General features: G+C 41.3%; 1 protein-coding gene across 2 annotated transcripts; it reads left to right on the top strand.

Moving 5' to 3' along the window:
• The first annotated feature begins 618 nt into the window (after positions 1-618).
• maco1b (macoilin 1b) lies at positions 619-19,222 on the top strand. 2 transcript variants are annotated; one of them, XM_034222286.1, is made up of 11 exons: positions 619-950; positions 2,273-2,414; positions 3,165-3,291; positions 4,482-4,605; positions 5,396-5,574; positions 6,518-7,070; positions 8,729-8,887; positions 14,345-14,527; positions 14,627-14,747; positions 15,808-15,982; positions 16,696-19,222. In XM_034222286.1, exons 1-11 carry the CDS (start codon positions 871-873, stop codon positions 17,052-17,054), a joined length of 2,202 nt encoding a protein of 733 aa, XP_034078177.1. In that variant the 5' UTR covers positions 619-870; the 3' UTR covers positions 17,055-19,222. The 2 variants fall into 2 exon arrangements, with proteins under 2 accessions (XP_034078177.1, XP_034078179.1); XM_034222288.1 differs by having other exon boundaries at positions 622-950; positions 16,691-19,222.
• The last annotated feature ends 1,509 nt before the right edge of the window (positions 19,223-20,731 follow it).

The following is a 20,731-nucleotide window of genomic DNA, read 5'->3' as shown; positions in this document are numbered from 1 at the left end:
ACACAAAACGATTAAGGTCACTTCCGTTTTGGCTACAAGTCTTCAATAATACTTTCACTCTTTCACTTTTACTTTCATTATGACACTTTATGGTTCCACTTCCAACTGCAATGACGGACAGAAATTCATGGGAAAGGTGTTAACATTATAAACAACGACAGCTGTAACACCCCCTGTTTTACTCAAACACGCACACGCACGCGTCCACTTGTATGTGCACACATTTGAACCTAGTAACAAAACATAGATGGTACTACACAAAGCCTTGGGGCAAGCCTCTCATGAACTACAGACACAGTGGGCCTGATATAAATAACCCCCGTGTGTTGGAATCGTTGGAATGAGGGTTTTTGTGTCTCGCACAAAGGGAATGTTGTCCAAAAGACTGCATATGTTCTGCTCATAATAAACCAAAGGCAAAAACTATTGAGAAAAAAAGCCCGCCTCCGTGATAAGTTCATTGGTCGACCAGCGATGCCCGAATTGTCCACAACGATCTGATTGGTTCAACAGGGAGACGTTTCTGACTCGGCGTCCCACTCCCCCTCGCTCTCCCCTGTAACGTAAATGGCTCATCTCTGCATCCGTCAAAGAGAGAGTCCTCGGCGGTTAGATTGATTGGATATACCAGCCGTCTGACAAGCGGACGTACGTAAAACACAGCGCGGCTGTGGCTTATTGAGTCTGCGCTAACAGAAAAGGAGGAGGTTCCCGAATAGAGTCATTTATTTATTTCTTTGTTTCCAGTGGGGAAAAATAATAACAGCGACATATACCACAGGCACTTCATTTATTATCTGGGTCCGAATACTCAAGAAAACTGGATAAGATTACAGTGGTTACTCGAAGGCCAAAGCCAAGGGGAGGAGGATGAAGCGGCGCAATGCGGACTGCAGCAAACTCCGACGGCCGTTAAAACGGAACCGAATCACTGAGGGTATATACGGCAGGTAACTCATATGGAGCCAGGCGGAGGGGTCCTCCTCACCACAGTGACAAGGGGCACTGAGTGGGGATGCTTGAAGTCTCATACTGTGGAACGTCTCTAACGTTACCATTGATATCAATGAACTGCAACTGCCAGCTAGCTTATTAACATAGTTAATGGCCAGTGATAGCTTAATGTATGCTAGCTGTATGTTTTTGTTGTACATGAGCAGGTAACGTTAGCTGTTAAGCTAGCCTTAGCGCTAGGCCCCAAAACAGCCTGTTTTTAACCATGTCACAACGTCTGTTTCTCTGAAATAAGGTGCCGTGGGTCCTTGAACACTCACTAACAACCCAGACTATCTACCGTTTGCCCAAGTCAGTTGTCATCTGCTAGTTGCATCTAAATGAGCCGTTTCTCTGTTAGCTAAGGTAGTTTTGGAGCTAGCACAACAGCAGCATTGCCAACTTTAACCATGAGTCCCATTTATCTACATCATATCACAACATATCATTTTAACATGAACTGTAAACACGAATTGATACAAATGTGGTTGGTTTTACTTCTGAAGACCATGTGTTGCACTATTAAGACAACTTAAGGCTGCTTAGTTTTACACCTGGCTATCTAACTATGTGTGACTTCCTATGTGTCTGACAAACTAAACGTTAAAGGCCACTGGTTACACACGTGGCATCTGAACCCAGTGATGAGGGGCGGTTCTTGAATGATTGAGCAGGTGCTCCTACCACAAAATAGGTTTGCTTTGAGATCAGAGAACACTCCGACTGTCACTTTCTGGGTCTCAGTGTCCTATTGACAGACAATGTAAACTGTCAAATGTTTCTCTTGTAATGTATTGGCATGAATCATGGCAAGAACCAGCAATAAACTACAACATTATGTGTATTTATAATCTCCACAATTTTTGAAAAATTGCTATATATTATGCCATGTACAAATGTTAAAAGGTCAAACAGGTCAGAGTGCAGACATACCTCATCTTGATGGCTTTACAAGTCTGACATTTCTATGCACTTGTTCTGTATAAAGGAAGATTAACATTTAAATATATAAACCGCTAAGAGGAAGTGCAATGCGAACTTGCATGTTATCTGTCAAACAGCAGCAATAGGCTCCAGACATCTTGCATTTGATTCACACACACCCACAACACGCTTACATTAAAGCTGGATCTCCTTTTGAAGCATTGATCTCAGATGACATGCCGTTTTAATAATGACTATTGGGGGTAAATAAGAGTGCCATTCACTTTTGAATCTTGCAGTGTTTTCTGTTTTACAAAACACGTTTCATACAAACGTTTTCATTCTCATGTTTTAGTACCTTCCTGTACCTGAAGTTCCTGGTGGTTTGGGCCCTGGTGCTGCTGGCAGACTTTGTATTGGAGTTCAGGTTCGAGTACCTCTGGCCGTTCTGGCTCTTCATCCGGAGTGTGTACGACTCCTTTAGATACCAGGGGCTGGTGAGTGGCTATTTCTTTATACTTATTAGGATTTCATAAAAGTCAAGAAAGAGCGTAGACCTTTTTTATACCTATTGTTTTTCACAACTTAACTTTTAGATTTTCACACAAAGATAAACAAGTACAAACCTACTATAATTATGTGGTTATACTTCATTTAGAATGTTTTTCAACACCATAGCGCTACTGTAACCGCCAGTTTCATGGACACATGCAAACAGTTACTCTATTATCACAGAATTGTATTTCAAAATGCCTTGACCTAAATATAAGCAACTAAATGTCTTCGCAATCATATCTTGTTTCATGTCAACTAAACAAAAAGCCTAAACATTGATTCATATGCTTAGCAAGAGGAACATTCAAAAGTATGGGTAGATAGATCTTATCAGGTGCTAAGTTATTATCCCAAATCCATCATAGATTGACTTTCCTGTGGGTCCTTTATTGATGCTGGACACTTTGCTTTCATTGAGCTGCAATCTGTAGGTGTGTGTTGGTGGTGAATATGTGTCTCAGGGATGCACACACGTAATATTCACCTAACGATTTGGGGCATAATTCAACCATGAAATGTGAAGTTTAATCAACCAGAGCAAGATCACTCTAACAAGAATGAAATGTCTTCAACATCTTAAGGGGGGCTGTTAGCCTCGACTCCTATCTTTGACTTTTATATCGAAGATATTTTTAGTTTTATGAAAGCTTGTGTTTCATGATAATCATACCAGCCTCTCCTCTCTCCTTCAGGCCTTCTCAGTATTCTTTGTGTGTGTGGCATTTACCTCGGACATTATTTGCCTCCTCTTCATCCCAGTGCAATGGCTATTCTTCGCTGCCAGTACCTATGTGTGGGTGCAGTATGTTTGGCATACAGGTGAGGCCCTCCAATGTGTATAAGTGTCTTGATATATGTGAGTTTAAATACTGCATATGAGCCCTTGCTCTAACCGTAGTCTCATTTAATCTCTTTTCTACATTAGTTCTGATAACAATTCAAACAAAAGAATGAAGGAAGAAGCTTTCTGTGTATTCAAATGATGGACTACAAAGATAAAGCGTTCTTTAAGGTCACAGACCACACTACTTCTTAGAACTGGCTCTATTTTTTGTTGTTCTTCCACTTAGTGCTTTGTGGGGAAAAACAGGTGTGAAAAGTGTTGCGCAATCCCCTGCACATTGTGTTATCGCATTTACAAATACTTGGTTTATGCTTCTAAGAATTGTGCATGCTGTGTGTAAGCTCTGCAGACAAGTTGTCAGTCTGATTTAGCGGTGTCCCCCGTGTTGACTGAAGGCCAGGTGTCAGATGGAAATCCTAGTGCTAGCTGGGGGAAGGAGAAACACAAGAGTGGTTCCCAGTTGCTTTTTCAGCTCTCTAATTTTACTCACCAGTGACATTCTCTGTTGAAGTATTCATATCTCTTAACACTCCACGGCCCGCTGGGGAAAGTCTTGCGGCTTAGTGCAGCCAAGGAAACAATGGGTAGTGTCTGTAGCCTGACAACTGCATGTGTTTTGTAAATAATAGCCATGTAGAGTGCAGAGAAGGCGTTTACAGAATAATGTATGAAAGGTCTATTTTCATCAAGGCTTCACTTACATTTGACACAGATGCTGCTTTAACTGATGACATCGCACTGGAAGATACACTCTTGAACCGCAAACAAAAATATAAAGCATATTTGATCAAAATGGAGGTGTGCTGCAAGAGATCGAGAGCACAGTAGTGTAACAATGGAGTCCATAAAGACTTGCTAATGTCGTTATTCTAAAAAGTTTGTTTCGGACCGTTTTATTGGCTGCAACATCATATGGTAAGCACTAGGGTCAGCTGTGCTATCCATTTTCATCAAAATAAGCTCAGGCATATTATTGTAAGATAGAAATGTGTATACAGCATGAAATAATGATCCAGGCAGGGACTTGTGAAGGAATAATTAAACAATGATATAGTATTCTGTGCCAACATTGCCATTTTGGTCCTCCTCATTGCTATGGACACAGTGAAGATGGCACATAATGCTGATGTTATAACATGTCTGTCCTGCTTTGTTTGTTTTCCAGAGAGAGGAGTCTGCCTGCCCACAGTGTCTCTATGGATACTCTTTGTGTACATCGAGGCAGCCATCAGATTCAAAGACCTGAAGAACTTCCACGTGGACCTGTGTCGTCCCTTTGCTGCACACTGGTGAGCTGCTGTTCTGTTTAAACTGTGTGAAACTCTGTTCCTGACAGACGGGCTTTGGACTGAAAGGCATGTCTAGGTTTGGTGCCGACTATGTCAGCATGGTAGAGAGGAATTATGTGGACACGGCATTATATCAACTCATCTCAATGTTCACACTTATGAATTGCTCTGCACTCCATGAAGTCATTAATGTCACATGCTTAGTTACGTGTTAGCCTTCTTAGCTTCCTTTTTCTTCCCTTTGCTCATTTTCAAGGCTGTATGACCTGAGTGTTAAAGATAACGATTGAATGCACTTGCATATGCTTTACAGTATAAGTAGGTAGGAAGACTTGTACATTTGCACACTTCACAACTGTTGCACCACACTCCATTTTAAATCAAAACATTCGATCTCTTATCTTATAGGAAGTGTAGAGACATTTGCTGTGCCGTGATGGGCAAACACCACAAAACCTGTATCTTTGCAAATCGGTATCTGTGTTTAAGCTCTAAGTTCTCCCCCTGCATGTTTATAAAATGTTCACCTCTGAAGTGTAGGATTGTAAAATGTGTAAGGTTACTTGAGGTCTGCAATATTAAGAACCCCTACAAGCTTTAAGCACGGTTTGACTATGTTGACTTATGTTATGCGGTGAAGTTTAGCTTCTAACTATATCAATAATTCTAAGGTTTAAATAATTTAAGTGCACTATTGTAGCAGTGGTTCATTGAATTCGGTATTTTGCGCTGTTCTATCTATGAACCAAGAGTAGACTGATGAGTGCTCTTCTTCTGTCCATCTCTGCAGCATCGGCTACCCAGTGGTCACGCTGGGCTTCGGCTTCAAGAGCTACGTAAGCTATAAGATGCGCCTTCGGAAGCAGAAGGAGGTGCAGAAGGAGAACGAGTTTTACATGCAGCTCCTGCAGCAGGCTCTGCCTCCGGAGCAACAGATGCTCCAGAGGCAAGAGCGAGAAGCAGAAGAAGGTAAAACACACAGACGCATGTACACGTGAAGCACCTGGTTCAAATCAGAGGCTCACAAACACAATCTACTAAGAGTTACAATAAAAAATCCATTATTTTAATAATTAGAGATGTAAAAAATCATCTAGCTTGCTGCCTCACGTCGCTGATGAAACGTCTATGGATTGGGAAGATGAATAATCTGCTGGTCAGTCTTTGAGTGTTGACAAAGATGGCAGGTAGCCACCAGAAAGTCCTACAAAAGAGCATTCATTTTTTGCCATGTTGGTGCGGCTGTTGTTCAGAAGGTAGAGCGGCTTTCAATCAATTGGAAGCAGGGACGTGGTTCGATTTCACCTGCAGTGTTGATGCGGGCAAGATACTGGTGGCTAGTGGTGTGTGAATGTGTGAGAAAGTTAGTCTCAGCTGAGCAGGTGGCCCCTTGTTTAGTTGCCTCTGCATGAATGGGTGAATAGGAACTGACTTAGCAGAACAGTGTCCTGTTCATGTGATTTAATGAATATGGAAAAAGGTGTGGACCCTTGCAACAGAACTCTTTCAAATCCTAGCCAGGCTTCAATGGAGTTTGTGTTTGTCATGAATCAAACAAGTCAGCATAACTCCCAACATACTTTTGCAGCCCTTCCCTCCCTACCCAAAGTCTGTGGTTGCAGGTTTCCTCACATTTTAAACAAACATACGATGATGCACATTATGATCACAAGTTGATTTGTTTATTGAGTGTGATTGGGCAAAACGAATTGAAGGAAATTTCACCAAGAAAATGATCACTTGCAGCAGCGCCGTAACACTGAAGCAGCACATGAATCCTTCAGTCAATGGTTACAAAAAGTCATATTTCATATAAAGAATTACACATAGGCCTCTTTAAGGTGACTCTCATGGCTGTGTTACTAAATATATTTCCTTTGTATTCCCTTCACTTCCCCCTTCATTCATACAGCAGCAGCAGCAGCAGCTAAAGGAATATCTGAAGTGGACACGCCTCCAGTGTCACAGAATGGCGCTCCAGCCAATAAAAAGACATCGGCACCTCTGCCAGAGTTAGAGTTTAGAGAGAAAGGGAAAGAGGGAAAGGGCGATGCTAAAAAACAGCACAACAGCATCCTGCCATCAGCAGTGGACTCTAAGCTCCAAGAGATGGAGTATATGGAGAACCATATGAACAACAAGAGACTGACCACAGAGCTGGGCAGCACAGAAAACCTGTTGCTTAAAGAGGACAACAATTCATCGTGCTCCTCCTCATCCTCATCCTCCTCCAAAAACTACAAAAATGCTAGCAGCAACGCCGCGACGCTCAACTCCTCCCCCCGCGGACACAGTGCTTCCAACGGCAGCGTCCCCTCCGCACCCTCATCCTCCTCTTCCACGGGGAAGAACGAAAAGAAGCACAAGTTATCAGTGGGGAAGGGGACATCGGGGGGCTCCCACAAGGATCCCACAGACAACTGCATCCCTAACAACCAGCTGAGCAAGCCAGAAGCACTTGTTAGGTAAGAAGCACACGGGTGTATTCATTTAAGGGGCCTTATTATGCTTTTGGGGGTTTTCCCTTTCCTGTATTGTGTGTTTATAGATCGTGTTGTATGTGAATGGTCTGCAAAGGTGAAAATCCCTTCATGCCAGAGGGAGTTTCTCTCCCACACACTGCTGCCTGAAACGCCTCCATTGTAGTCCCTTGTTTATTTCCATAACATAGTGACATCACTATGTATCACTTCGCCTCTCTTGACCATCACAACAGACAGAGCCGGTCAGCTAACCAATCAGAGCAGACTGGGCTGTGGTTTCAGACAGAGGGTGAAAAGAGGTGCTGCAGCAGAGGCAGTATGAGGAGAGCTTTTTGAACATTAAAGCATGTAGACATGTCACAGTAGAGGCACAAAATACAAATATGAACCCTCTTTTAAGACTGTTATAATATGAAATTAAGTATGTATGCGTTGCTTTTGTTATCGAGACCACATTTTCTCTCAAACAAAATCCATTTCACCTGTAATTATGTGTTGAGGCTAGGGATGTCCTCACTAATACTGATGCCATCTCCTTTTTTCATGATTTTGCACACATCACTCTGCACGCTTAAAGAAACCACCTTTAGCTTTTGTAAAATCAAATAACTCTCTATTAATAATTCAAATCAACTGAATAACATTTTTATTTTACAGCCGACCTTTCATGGTTTCCTTCCATACTGTCAAGGTCCTTTTTAGCCTCATGGTATTTTGTTAAACATACAAAACAAGTGTCAGTGTGGATTTGATGAGGCAGAACGATTTGGACAACCTCTCCTTTCCAGAGAACACAGTGCTAAAGCTTTTCATCTAAAAGCACAGGATATGTTTTTTAGTTAGCTCTTTATGTCCTCGTGTTGACGGAGAACACGGTTACATTTTGACAGCTTGTGCACCTGGAGCAAACAAACGAGCGTCAAAGATTGGTTGTAAGCAGAAACATAAACATATCAAAGTCAGCCCCTATTCTGATTAGATTGTCAATTGTTTAGTTTTGAAATCACATGTTCATCAAATGTTGGTCTATTGACAGATAATGTTTTTCAGATTCAACGTGTTTTGGGTGTAACGGTTGAGTTGAGGGTAGATGTTGGCAGATAATTCAATGTCAAAGAGAATAGGCCTCATGATTCTGTGGATGTTTGAATGCATTCAGTTGTGTGTATGTGTATGGTATACTTTTTGCAATGCTGTTTTTCTGACAGATTATTCTAGGTGAATGTTTTACATGACAGCAGATGATCAGAAATAAGTGTATACCAATATCTGCAACATACAATTCTAATACATGTCTTAGAATGATCTTCTGTTTATGAATCGGTTCAGAATGAAGGTCATCCTCATATATGCTGCACTCTGAAACATAAAGTTCACGTGTAGTCCTACTTTGTATTGGACTGCATGTCAGTGTAGATTCAATATGAACATGCCTTAGGTGCCATAACTATTTAGGTACTGCTTTTCTGAGAGGGTTTTGTTACTTGAGAGGGAAGCATATGTTTAATGCATGGTCCGACCGTTAGCCCACAATATTAAGACTTCCGATCTATAACATAATGTATATGGATGTACAGTATACATCTATAAATCCAGCATGTCAATGTGTCTCTCCTCTGTTCCTTCTCCCACCGGGACAGGTTGGAGCAGGATGTAAAGAAGTTGAAGGCCGACCTGCAGGCCAGCCGGCAGGTGGAGCAGGACCTGCGCAGCCAGCTCGGCTCGCTGGGCAGCGCCGAGCGCTCCATCCGCACCGAGCTGAGCCAGCTGCGCCAGGAGAACGAGCTGCTGCAGAACAAGTGAGTGGAAAGCTGGGTCACTGGAGATCATTTTGTTTAGGATCTTAACTATATAGTGCAATCAGGGTGTTCATTGTCAGGCATCAGTAAAACTACATATTCCTCACATTTGTGCTGATCTTTGAGTTGTATCTCGCAAATAAATGACGAGATAAAAAAAAAATACCAAACAAGTTCTATACAGTGGGGCAAAAAAGTATTTAGTCAGCCACCAATTGTGCAAGTTCTCCCACTTAAAAAGATGAGAGAGGGCTGTAATTTTCATCCTAGGTACACTTCAACTATGAGAGACAGAATGGGGGGAAAGAATCCAGGAAATCACATTGTAGGATTTTTAATGAATTAATTGGTAAATTCCTCGGTAAAATAAGCATTTGGTCACCTACAAACAAACAAGATTTCTGGCTCTCACAGACCTGTACCTTCTTCTTTAAGAGCCTCCTCTGTCCTCCACTCGTTAACTGTATTAATGGCACCTGTTTGAACTCGTTATCAGTATAAAAGACACCTGTCCACAACCTCAAACAGTCACACTCCAAACTCCACTATGGCCAAGACCAAAGAGCTGTCAAAGGACACCAGAAACAAAATTGTAGACCTGCGCCAGGCTGGGAAGACTGAATCTGCAATAGGTAAGCAGCTTGGTGTGAAGAAATCAACTGTGGGAGCAATTATTAGAAAATGGAAGACATACAAGACCACTGATAATCTCCCTCGATCTGGGGCTCCACGCAAGATCTCACCCCGTGGGGTCAAAATGATCACAAGAACGGTGAGCAAAAATCCCAGAACCACACGGGGGGACCTAGTCAATGACCTGCAGAGAGCTGGGACCAAAGTAACAAAGGCTACCATCAGTAACACACTACGCCGCCAGGGACTCAAATCCTGCAGTGCCAGACGTGTCCCCCTGCTTAAGCCAGTACATGTCCAGGCCCGTCTGAAGTTTGCTAGAGAGCATTTAGATGATCCAGAAGAGCATTGGGAGAATGTCATATGGTCAGATGAAACCAAAATAGAACTTTTTGGTAAAAACTAGGGATGTAACGATATATCGCAGTAAATAAACGTTCCAATACCGTCGTAAGACTGACAAAATCTACCTTACCTACTTTTTTTTTTTAAAACACTTTTTTTTGTTTTAAACCTTTATTTAACCAGGTGGTCGCATTGAGATCATCGATCTCTTTTTCAAGAGAAACCTGTCCAACATGGCAGCAAGTAGGTTACAACATGAACATAAAACAACAGAACACAAAAGGACATCGTATTTACAGGGCTACATTTACACACCTAGACATTGATAAGTACCAACAGTATATTTATATCTCGCCCTGTCAATAAGCCTCACCTTCTTGGCAAAAACTGTATTGTTTTTGAAGTGGTGGAGAGACAATGCACAGTTTGACCCACTGCTGTCACCCATGGCCAAAGCATATCTCTCCGTCCCACTGAGGTGGCGTTAGACTTTTTCGCTATCCGTCATTTTGACAGACAGGATCGTAAAATATCCGTCATAATCCCTTATTACCCGTCGGGTCTGAACGGGGGGGGGGGGGCGGGCGGTGTTATGCCGTGTGTGCATGCACCTCGCGGGAGCGCGCACAGCGTAAAACAAAACCTCCCAGACATGTATTGATCTGTACGGCAAAGTACGGTTTGGAAACTATATCATTTCCTTTTGGAGGGCATGCATACCACGGCATAACACCAGAGCCTCGCTGCGGGGAAACGTTGGCGCTGTTCCGAGTTTGTTCTAATCTGTCAAAATGACGGACTGCTTTCAGATTTTTCCATCATTGTTAAATAAAATATTCGGTTAACGCGACCACTGCTGTCCCAGCAACATCAGTACCAAGCGAGAGAGTTTTTTCCAGAGCAGGGGATATTGTAAATGCCCAAACGTCCCATCTTATAAATACCTGGAAATGTGGACATTCTCATATTCCTAAAAACCTGTCTGATGATGCTGAGTGAGTGACTTAGTGAGTTTGAGTTGAGTTACTTGAAAAACTAAAGTGAAACTTGATTTATTTTATTGCAGTGTCTGATTATTAAATGTCCTTGTTTATTTGTGAGATGCAGTGGCACAAAGAAAATGCCTACTTTGTTTGGTAGTACTATACTGTAGGTACAAAAACACTGGTTTTCTTGTTCCAGTCTGTTACTGTCACTTTGTTTTTGACACTTTAAAATACTGCTATCCTACTAAAATGCTGTACAAATCAGATTTATTATGTAATAAAGAAACATTTTCCGAGTAAAAACATTTTTTTATTGAAAAAAAAAATTGAATTTTTTTTGTTTTCCTTTATTATTCAATATCGCGATAAATACCGTACCGTGGACTTGTTATCGCGATATTATTGTACCGTGAGTTTTTGGTATCGTTACATCCCTAGTAAAAACTCAACTAGACGTGTTCGGAGGAGAAAGAATGCTGAGTTGCATCCAAAGAACACCATACCTACTGTGAAACATGGGGGTGGAAACATCATGCTTTGGGGCTGTTTTCTGCAAAGGGACCAGGACGACTGATCCGTGTAAAGCAGTGGTGCCCAACCTTTTTTGAACCGAGAGGTACTTTTAAAGTTGCCAGTCTGCCGAGATCTACCAGTCCAAATAGAGAGGCGTAGCCATTACTGACAGCCTACTACCTACTACCAGGTAAATACACGCTTCTACTTGACCTTTGTACGATTAATACTTCATAAAATACTGCAGATCCTTTATTTTACCTCTTTCTAATCTACACACATACAAGTATTTAACTGAAGTTACACAACAGTGTTGTTGATACAGAGTTGGAGTTTATTCACACGTCACATACTACAGTGGGTAATGTTTTCAAGAAACATTGAACAGTGCTGCCACATATGACACAGGACAAAAAAAGAAAAGACTCGGAACCCTTTCTTTGCCATTATATAAAAATATTGTTGCTACAAAAGTATAAATTAGGCTTACTAATAAGACAACTCCGATCTGAAGCTACACAGGAATCTGCTGCCAAAGTGCAATAAAAAAGACAAAATTAATAGAATCAAACCCTTTTTTTGTTACATTTTAGTAGAGTATAAAAGGAAATGCCTTTTTTAAAATAGGATACAAGCAATACTAGTTTCTTAACCTGAATGATAATAGACTTTAATCAATTTAAACAGAACAGATTAATGTTTGCATTCTTATACAATTGTGTACAATAATTATAATGAATAAGTTCAAACAAACTAAAACTTACAGCTGATTAATAACGGTATCTAACTTGAGTTTTTATTATATCAAAAACCTGTTGAAATGCTACGGTTTTACTGTCCCCAAAAAGCGCGTCGGCAGCCTCCAGGAATGCTTCTTTCACAACTTCGCAGTCTTTGAAAGACTTCATGTGTTTCGCAAGAACGTGACTAACACCAGGGCCGGGCCTGACCAATTTGCTGCCCTAGGCAAGATTTTAGCTGGCGCGCCCCCCCCCCCCTCTGGTGCACTTTGAGAGCAACATTAAGAGATCTATGGATACATCTCTCAACACCCATATGAAACAGAACTGTAAGCAGATTTATTTTTATTTTTATTTATGGATATTTTACAAATCACTCTCCTTTTAAACTGTATTCTTGTTTATTAATAACAACTTTTTTTTACTGTCATAGAGTTTTGCATACTACTCTTATTTTTTTATAACTATAATGATCATATAAAGGTGTGACTTTACCTCACTGAGCTGAGGTTATCAGAGCCTCTCAGTCTTTCAGGAGAGAGCTCTCTAAAGCTCTCCCCCCCGCGGCCGCTTACACAGTAAATTCCAATGTTAATAAAAGCTGTATATGTTTTTTGGGAGTTTGATTTATTTTAAATTAACACGAATACAAAATTAAAACTTATAATTGCACACTAAAACCATTATTTCCAAAAAAGAACTATTTCACATAAACCTCTGGTTTTTACTGGGGCTGGGGCAGTTCAAGTTGATTTTGGGGGGGGGGTGCGCCATAGTTTATGGGCGCTGTACGCAATATAGGCGTGGTTCTGTTAGTATAAGATGTACTTTGCTGATCCAAAATTTGTTTCATTTTTTTTTTTCGCCGCCCCCCATAGATTGATGCGCCCTTAGCATTCGCCTATACTGCCTATGCCAAGGGCCGGCCCTGACTGACACGATAAGATGCTATGGTAGCAGCCTTGCTCTTGTCGTTGGGCCTGGTGAAAATGGACTGCTGTGCATTTAGCGGTCCTTTCAGACCCCTCCCCTTTTGGGAGCGTAGGGCAGAATTAGGAGGGAATTCCGTCTCGTAGCGTTTGTGCACTGTTTTGAAATGCCACTCCTAAATTACCCTTCTTCGATAAAGCCACGCTCGCATTGCAGATGAGACAGATGGACTTTGAATTGGAATAGATACAATAATAATCATCTTCCCACTCGGAGTGAAAATTCTATATTTTGGGCTTTTTTGCTACTGCCATAATTGCGGTCTTGTGTGTGTTGTTGTTGTGTGTGGACTGTTACTCCTGTTGACACGGACAACGTCAGCGAAATAGTGCCCACTGCCCACCAGCCACGCCCAGACACATGGGGTCACGCCGGCCAATCACAAAGCTTTGATGTGTTCAAGTGCATTATTCTGGCACAGGAAGATTATGTTATAGGACATTAACGATAAAACAGAATATTGTTGTTCTATTTTTAGACACATCTCGCGATCGACTGGTTGGGCACCCCTGGTGTAAAAGAAAGAATGAATGGGGCCATGTATCGTGAGATTTTGAGTGACAACCTCCTTCCATCAGCAAGGGCATTGAAGATGAAACGTGGCTGGGCCTTTCAGCATGACAATGATCCCAAACACACCGCCCGGGCAACGAAGGAGTGGCTTCGTAAGAAGCATTTCAAGGTCCTGGAGTGGCCTAGCCAGTCTCCAGATCTCAACCCCATAGAAAATCTTTGGAGGGAGTTGAAAGTCTGTGTTGCCCAGCGACAGCCCCAAAACATCACTGCTCTAGAGATCTGCATGGAGGAATGGGCCAAAATACCAGCAACAGTGTGTGAAGACTTGCAGAAAACGTTTGACCTCTGTCATTGCCAACAAAGGGTATATACCAAAGTATTGAGATTAACTTTTGTTATTGACCAAATACTTATTTTCCACCATAATTTGCAAATAAATTCTTTAAAAATCAGACAATGTGATTTTCTGGATTTTTATTTTTATTTTATTTTATTATTTTTTTCTCATTTTGTCTCTCACAGTTGAGGTATACCTAGGATGAAAATTACAGGCCTCATCTTTTTAAGTGGGAGAACTTGTACAATTGGTGGCTGACTAAATACTTTTTTGCCCCACTGTACATGTGAAACCGTGATGATACCTATAGCACGGGTAAGAAATCCTCTCCTTGCCACCCTGTATTACCTCTTGTTAATGTTCTCTTCTATCCTGTTTGTATCTGTGCTTCTTCTAGGCTCCATAATGCAGTGCAGGCAAAACAAAAGGACAAACAGTCAGTGGGCCAACTGGAGAAGAGGCTCAAAGCAGAGCAGGAGGCTCGAGCCGCTGCAGAGAAACAGCTCGCAGATGAAAAGAAGCGGAAGAAGTTAGAGGAAGCCACAGCAGCCAGAGCAGTAGCACTAGCAGCAGCATCCAGGTAGCTGCACCTCTGACATTTCACTGCTGACTTCGCTTTATCTGAAGTTCTGATCTGTTATATTCCTAAATCTACTACTTTTCTCCCTCCATTTTTCAGAGGGGAGTGCACAGACACGCTGAGGCGGAGAATCAATGAATTAGAAACAGAGTGTAAGAAGTTATCAATGGACAACAAGCTAAAGGAAGACCAGATAAGAGAGCTTGACTTGAAAGTTCAGGTAAGGAGTTTTTCAGATATTGTTGTTTCTTGAGTGCTCGGGTATACTTGTATGTTTGAATTCTGTCATGTGACCTTGGTGCAGGCTTGTGTACATGACTAGTTCTGCTTTGGTCCTGCACACAATTACATTTTGGAATATGATGCAGCAAAATGTAACATGACCATGTTTATATCATGATGGGGCATTGCTTGAAGCTCTGTCACAGCTATAGTGCACCACAACTCGTCAATACCAGTGTGCAGAAGGCAGGTAAACATAGCTTAAAGATAGAAATATGTCATTGTTTGCGTTGACATAGAAAATATGAATGAATTCTATACCTTACCTGTTTTATTTTACAAACCACCTAATCATTTTAGAGGCATGGTCCAGTACTTAATCAGTGACTTTCACCATTCATAACTTGGTATTCATTATTTAGGTTTCATCCATCTGCCATACATTGCATATACTGTATATACTGGTTTTAATAGTTATATTGTTTCAGTTCTATATAACGGCTGGATTGTGTTTTCTATTCTTTTTTTTTATTTTTATTTTTTAGTTGCTTTCTGCAGCTTGGCAAATCATTTCTTCGCAACATGTACCGTGTTTGTGTGTATTTTAAAATACGATTTGACTCGTTATTAAATGGCTTAAACCGTAATAGTATATTCAACCCTAGTGATCATAAATGTGGCCGTGCTGTTGAAGTCAAAGCAGCAGTCTGCTACAGGTTTTGACGCTCTGTGTACCTCTAAGGCTTTATTTGTATACAGTCAACATTATGTTGAGAGAATTGTTTTATTAACAGCGGTATTCTGGCACAGGCTTTTGAGATTTTAAAACAGTTTGCCTCACTGCAGTGACGCATACTATCCTCAAACAATTTGTACATCCTAGGAGAGGGTCTGTCTGGCTGTTTGTTTTTCACGCTCCTCTAACTTCAACTTTCACATCAGCTACGGATGTTATAAAACAAATTGAATTTGCACCGTGCCATTGCTCTCACCAACGTGCTAAGCATCCAATCAGAGAGAGTTGACCACACCTGTATCTCTTCTCCTCCATCTTTCAGGAGCTTCATAAATATAAGGAAAATGAAAAAGACACAGAGGTGCTGATGTCGGCGCTGTCAGCCATGCAGGACAAGACGCAGCACCTGGAAAACAGTCTGAGTGCAGAGACCAGGATCAAACTGGACCTGTTCTCTGCGCTGGGAGACGCCAAGAGACAGCTGGAGATCGCACAAGGTCAGTCTGATGTCCACAGAGGCTGGTGTTCTCTGTTGAGGGGGTTTTACTTCTCTGAATACATCTGTGGTAAGTTGAGGGGGTTCCAAAAGCACACAAGGAGAAGCCGTTTATTATAATTGAAAGAACATTATTTATTTAACAATAAACTCTGAAAACTATAACATCACCGCCAGCTAACATTACCTGTATCTCACCGATTGTAGTTTGAGCGTGACATCACACACTTATTCAGAGAAAAGGTGCCCATTATAAAAACGTAATAATATTAATTCTGGATTACATTGGCTTTTTAGCATTTCTAAATATGTATTGCACCATTCAAACTACGATAAGTCAAAGCATATCTGTTAGTTATTCTCAATGTAAAACCAAAGTCTGTAAATTGCCACAACGGGTTTATAATACAAGAACAGCAACCTGTTGCAAGGGGGAATATCTTTATGGCACACTTTAGGTTTGTTTACTATGTCCTTCATGTGTTTTTTGCTGTTCATGGATGTATTGGTCTCAAAAAAGTGACACTATAGTGAAGCGCAACCCATTAGACGAGACAACTTGTAAAAACTGTAGAAGAAAACGGTCCAGCGTCTGACATTTTTAACACTGGTCGTAATAAATATACAACTGTGAGCACACCTTAAACTATTTGTCAACCCTATTCTTAGAGTTGCCATCTCTTTGGACTGACATGTCGTCTGTTTTCAGCTCAGATTCTGCAGAAGGACCAGGAAATAAAAGATCTGAAACAGAAGATAGCCGAAGTGATGGCCGTCATGCCCAGCATCTCCTACTCATCCGACAACAGCAACATGAACCCCGTGGCCCCCCATTACTCCTCCAAGTTCATGGACACCAATCCCTCCGGCCTGGACCCCAACGCCTCCGTATACCAGCCACTCAAAAAGTGAACGCTTCGCCCCGCGCCCTCTCCTGCCTCCGTCATCTTTTACTTCTCCTGCAGGCCCACCACCTTCCACTCTGCTCGGCATGTCTGCGGCTGAGAACATTGTTTTTCTCTGGTTTTTATTTTGTTCTCCTCGCCAGGTCAAAAGGATGTTGTATCGTGTGACTGTATTTGTTGTAGTTAAAACAAAGACAAAAAAACTTTAAAGCTGACATCACATGTCAACATGGAAGTCCCCGTTTTTTTTTCACTCTAAAGTGTCTAGTGAAACCTCACAGAATCGGGTTTGTATTTTCATCTCAAGGAGGGTTTTGCTCTCCCTCGCGCACCACCACAACCTGCTCTTTGGTCCTGGGGGAATTGCTGCTTTATTATTTTAGCTTGATTATTGCCTCCTAAAACGTGGAGTTCTCCTACTATCATACAGCCATGCAGCCTGACTAGTATCTCCATTTCTTTAAGAGATTTGTTTTCTTTCTCCCGAGGTAATATGGCAACATCTGTGCAACCAGAGGAATATAGTGCAAACCAAAATTAACCCTGCTTTTGGGGGTTTCGGTGGTAAATAGTTTGTGTATTGTGTGATTCTATTGGTTGGCTCTTTTAGATTTCAAGTTTTGATTGCAATACGTTGGAAAACATCTTGTGTTATGAGCAGAAACCATAAAATGCAATGAACCCAAGCAGCAAGTCATGTTCAGCATTAGTGAAAAGAAAGCTGTTTTGCCCCCCCTGCCCCCCAGAGTTTTTAAGTTGAAGAAAGTGCAGTCACAGGAGCATGTGTATATACAAGTGTACCGGCCTCTCTGCACTCTTTCATCTGTTTTTATGATCAGTGCCTTGAGTTGAGGACAGTTTGGTGATGAGATGCAGCCCAACACGTTGTGAATTATAAGTAGAGCATCTGGCTCGGATGGAAGAATTTGACCTAGCCTTGTGAAGTGGGAAAAAGTTGCCTTTAGACTATGATTTGGCTTTTGGACTTCGTACTGATATCCCCGATTTGTAGGGAAGCTGATCCACCGTGTCCACTCGAGGGCAGCTTCTGTACGTCTCATTTACCAGATTTAATGGACCACAACAAATGAATTGTACTTCTATTTGCCTCAGTACGTCCACTGCTTCTAGGTCTCTGGCTCGTCACATTTCCATTCACAGAAGCTCACCTCCACTGGTGTTGAAGCCCCGAATCCTTGGCTTTAGCTGCTGCCCCCCTATGTTCTTTATTATTTCCAATTTTTAAAGTTGCACTGTAGAAAAAACACACGAAAAGGAAAACTCTAAAGATGGACTGTGCAATGTAAACAAAGCTTTGGAAATGCCAACGTTAATAGAGCAGTTTAAATAATTTTATTTAATGAATCCTCCACTTCAGTTTGTGTGCCAAGACTGGGAATGCTCGTTTCTCTAGTAACGTGTTCAAGAATGTACCGCAAATACATTGGCCGAAGTGTTTGTCAATTATCCAGTTTAAATATCACTTAATGGAAGTTTCTGTTAAGCAGGTAGAGAAAGTGGTCACCTGTTTGTAGTAGACTGTAGTTTAAAAAGTAAGGGACTAGAAAGTCACATTTATTTTTGTGAATGTTAAAGTATTTGCAACTGTTGGGGAAGTAGCTGTCTTTAAGAGCAGCTATCCTTACTCCTGTTTCTGGTATTATTGTTATTTTCCTGCAGGGAGAAAAATCGCTTGAGTCTGATGTGGTTTCGCCATCATCTGAAATGGTCATTGTTGTGCGCGTGGTTTTTCACCTTCTGTATAAGGAGATGCTTTTTTTTAGCTCAGATCGCTGTCATTGGCTCCTGGAAAAAATGTTTTTGTGAAAAATACAGTTGAGTCAGCTGATTGTTGGAAGTATAGAGAAGTGTTTTGTTTGTTTTTTTGTTTTCTATGCCCACAGTCACTGCTCTGTTTCTCCCCAGGTCTGACCTTGGCTGTGCTCTCGCTCTGTGAGGTTTACAAGGAATAAACTTTTTTTTTCTTGCAAATTTGTTTTTGACTCTATACATTGAATTTGGATTTTTCACTTTCCAAACCTTTGTCTGAGACTAAAATATCAACCCTTGATGAGCCTGCTTTTTCCCTTGTGGGGTTTAAAAGAAGTGTGGAAGAAATGTTTCTTGGAAATGCACTAAAAATAATTCACTAAAATGCTGTGGCACCCTAGAACCATAATTCCTTTATGGCATCTGGAACTCCGTCAGCCCATCAATTTGTTTTTGTTGTAATGTTTTATTTGTAGTGATTTAGCTCCAATGAATGACCTAAAGTAAAACAATGTCCAAGATGTGGGTTCCTTAATGTGAAATTTGCCATAAAAAAGGTTAATCCATCTGTTGCTATTTCTGGTATTGTAGATTAGATGCACTTCTGCGTTACTGCCACTAGGTGGCAGTGTTTATGTGGGTTAGAAGAGATCATCTCTGCAGACTCTGGTTATTAACCACTAATTCCTTCTTTTCAAGACCAGAACATCTCATTTAACTCTGACAAAAGGAACGTATGAATAAATTGTTCATGCTAATCACGGCTGGTCAAAACATAGTGACCAATTGTGCTTCCAAGAGCAATTTGGCAACTTGAGGGTGAATGCTTTTCAAATTCAGACATAATAACCTTCAGGGAGTTCCTCTGCTCTGCTGACCGCTGTCTGGGCTCGAGATTTCAGTCACTGATGGAACCACAAGTGGGAGCAAAATATGGGCTCCTACGCATCTTCATTGGACTGATAATTCATTCATCGAATGCATTTGGATTTGAGATAAAGAATCAAAAGACAGTGAAATTCAATGCATGAAATAAACCCTCTACTCAGCATTCTTTCACCTGCCATGCTTCCCCAAATATGCTAGATTAACCTGTGCCACACATGTGGGAAAAGCTCCTCCTCTTCTCCCCTTATTAACTGGTGCCTTGGTTTGCCATTCCTTTGTTTTACATACAATTCCTAGTATGATTTGGCACCACGCGGTTTGGCAGAATCGAGCATGTGGAATTAACAGATTATATCGGGTGTTTTCTGCATTTGGTCCAGCTGTACTCGAGATGCCATTAGAATTCACTAATCTACAACAAATCCAGCTGTTTGTAGAGAAGAACATGAGAAATATTCTTTCCATGTATAGCTCGTGTTTCTCTTGACCTACTCAATAAACATGGAGTCCATGAGCAATTTTCTGGCTGGAAATGGACTCTGCGCCCCCTGCCTTTATACCTGACCCTCTGAAAAACAAGGTGCAACAGATTACAAAATGATTTGTAGTTTTTTTTTTTAAGGCATGTGTGAATAGATGTGCGTAGATATACTTGCGTGTGTTTGACGTTGTGTATTTATAAATTCATTCTCACAATCAGATTGAAGAATCATCCCTGCTGAATGCTCACCACCTCTCCTTCTTTATGTGCAGTTGGACCCCTCTCCTCTCCTCTAACAGAAATGTATTGATTTCCCTACCCAGACACACCTAATGAAACTACTACCCCTGTTCCTGCTTTAAAAGCCAATATATGTGTTGCATGCTTCAGTTACTAGCAGATTTACTAACTACTCTTTTGTCTCAAACCTCTTAGTGAAACATGCTCGTAGCCGCCAACAAAGAAACAGTGATTGAAAAGGAATGCACCTGCAGAGTGCAGAGGGGTGGTTGTGTTTACAGCACTGCACTGTAGCTGTGATTATTCTCTCCATAGGAAGCATTCTTATTGCAGAAGAAGTCAATACTATGTCACTTGTAAGTGAGCTTCAGATTGAGGATAGTGGTGTTGCCTAATATGTCCTTTGGGGCGTATTAGCCTGTTGCACACATGTACCTGAGCTTGTCACATCCTTGAAATGCGGTAC

The sequence above is a fragment of the Gymnodraco acuticeps genome, unplaced genomic scaffold (assembly GCF_902827175.1).
Source record: "Gymnodraco acuticeps unplaced genomic scaffold, fGymAcu1.1, whole genome shotgun sequence".
Classification (NCBI taxonomy): Eukaryota; Metazoa; Chordata; class Actinopteri; order Perciformes; family Bathydraconidae; genus Gymnodraco; species Gymnodraco acuticeps.
This window is presented reverse-complemented; position numbering and strand designations above follow the sequence as displayed.

Coding starts and splice junctions, on each gene's coding strand:
- maco1b (XM_034222286.1), top strand. CDS start 871: ATGAAGCGGCGCAATGCGGACTGCAGCAAACTCCGACGGCCGTTAAAA. Junction 2,415..3,164: donor CCTTTAGATACCAGGGGCTG/GTGAGTGGCTAT, acceptor TCTCTCCTTCAG/GCCTTCTCAGTATTCTTTGT. Junction 15,983..16,695: donor ACAGCTGGAGATCGCACAAG/GTCAGTCTGATG, acceptor TTTTCAGCTCAG/ATTCTGCAGAAGGACCAGGA.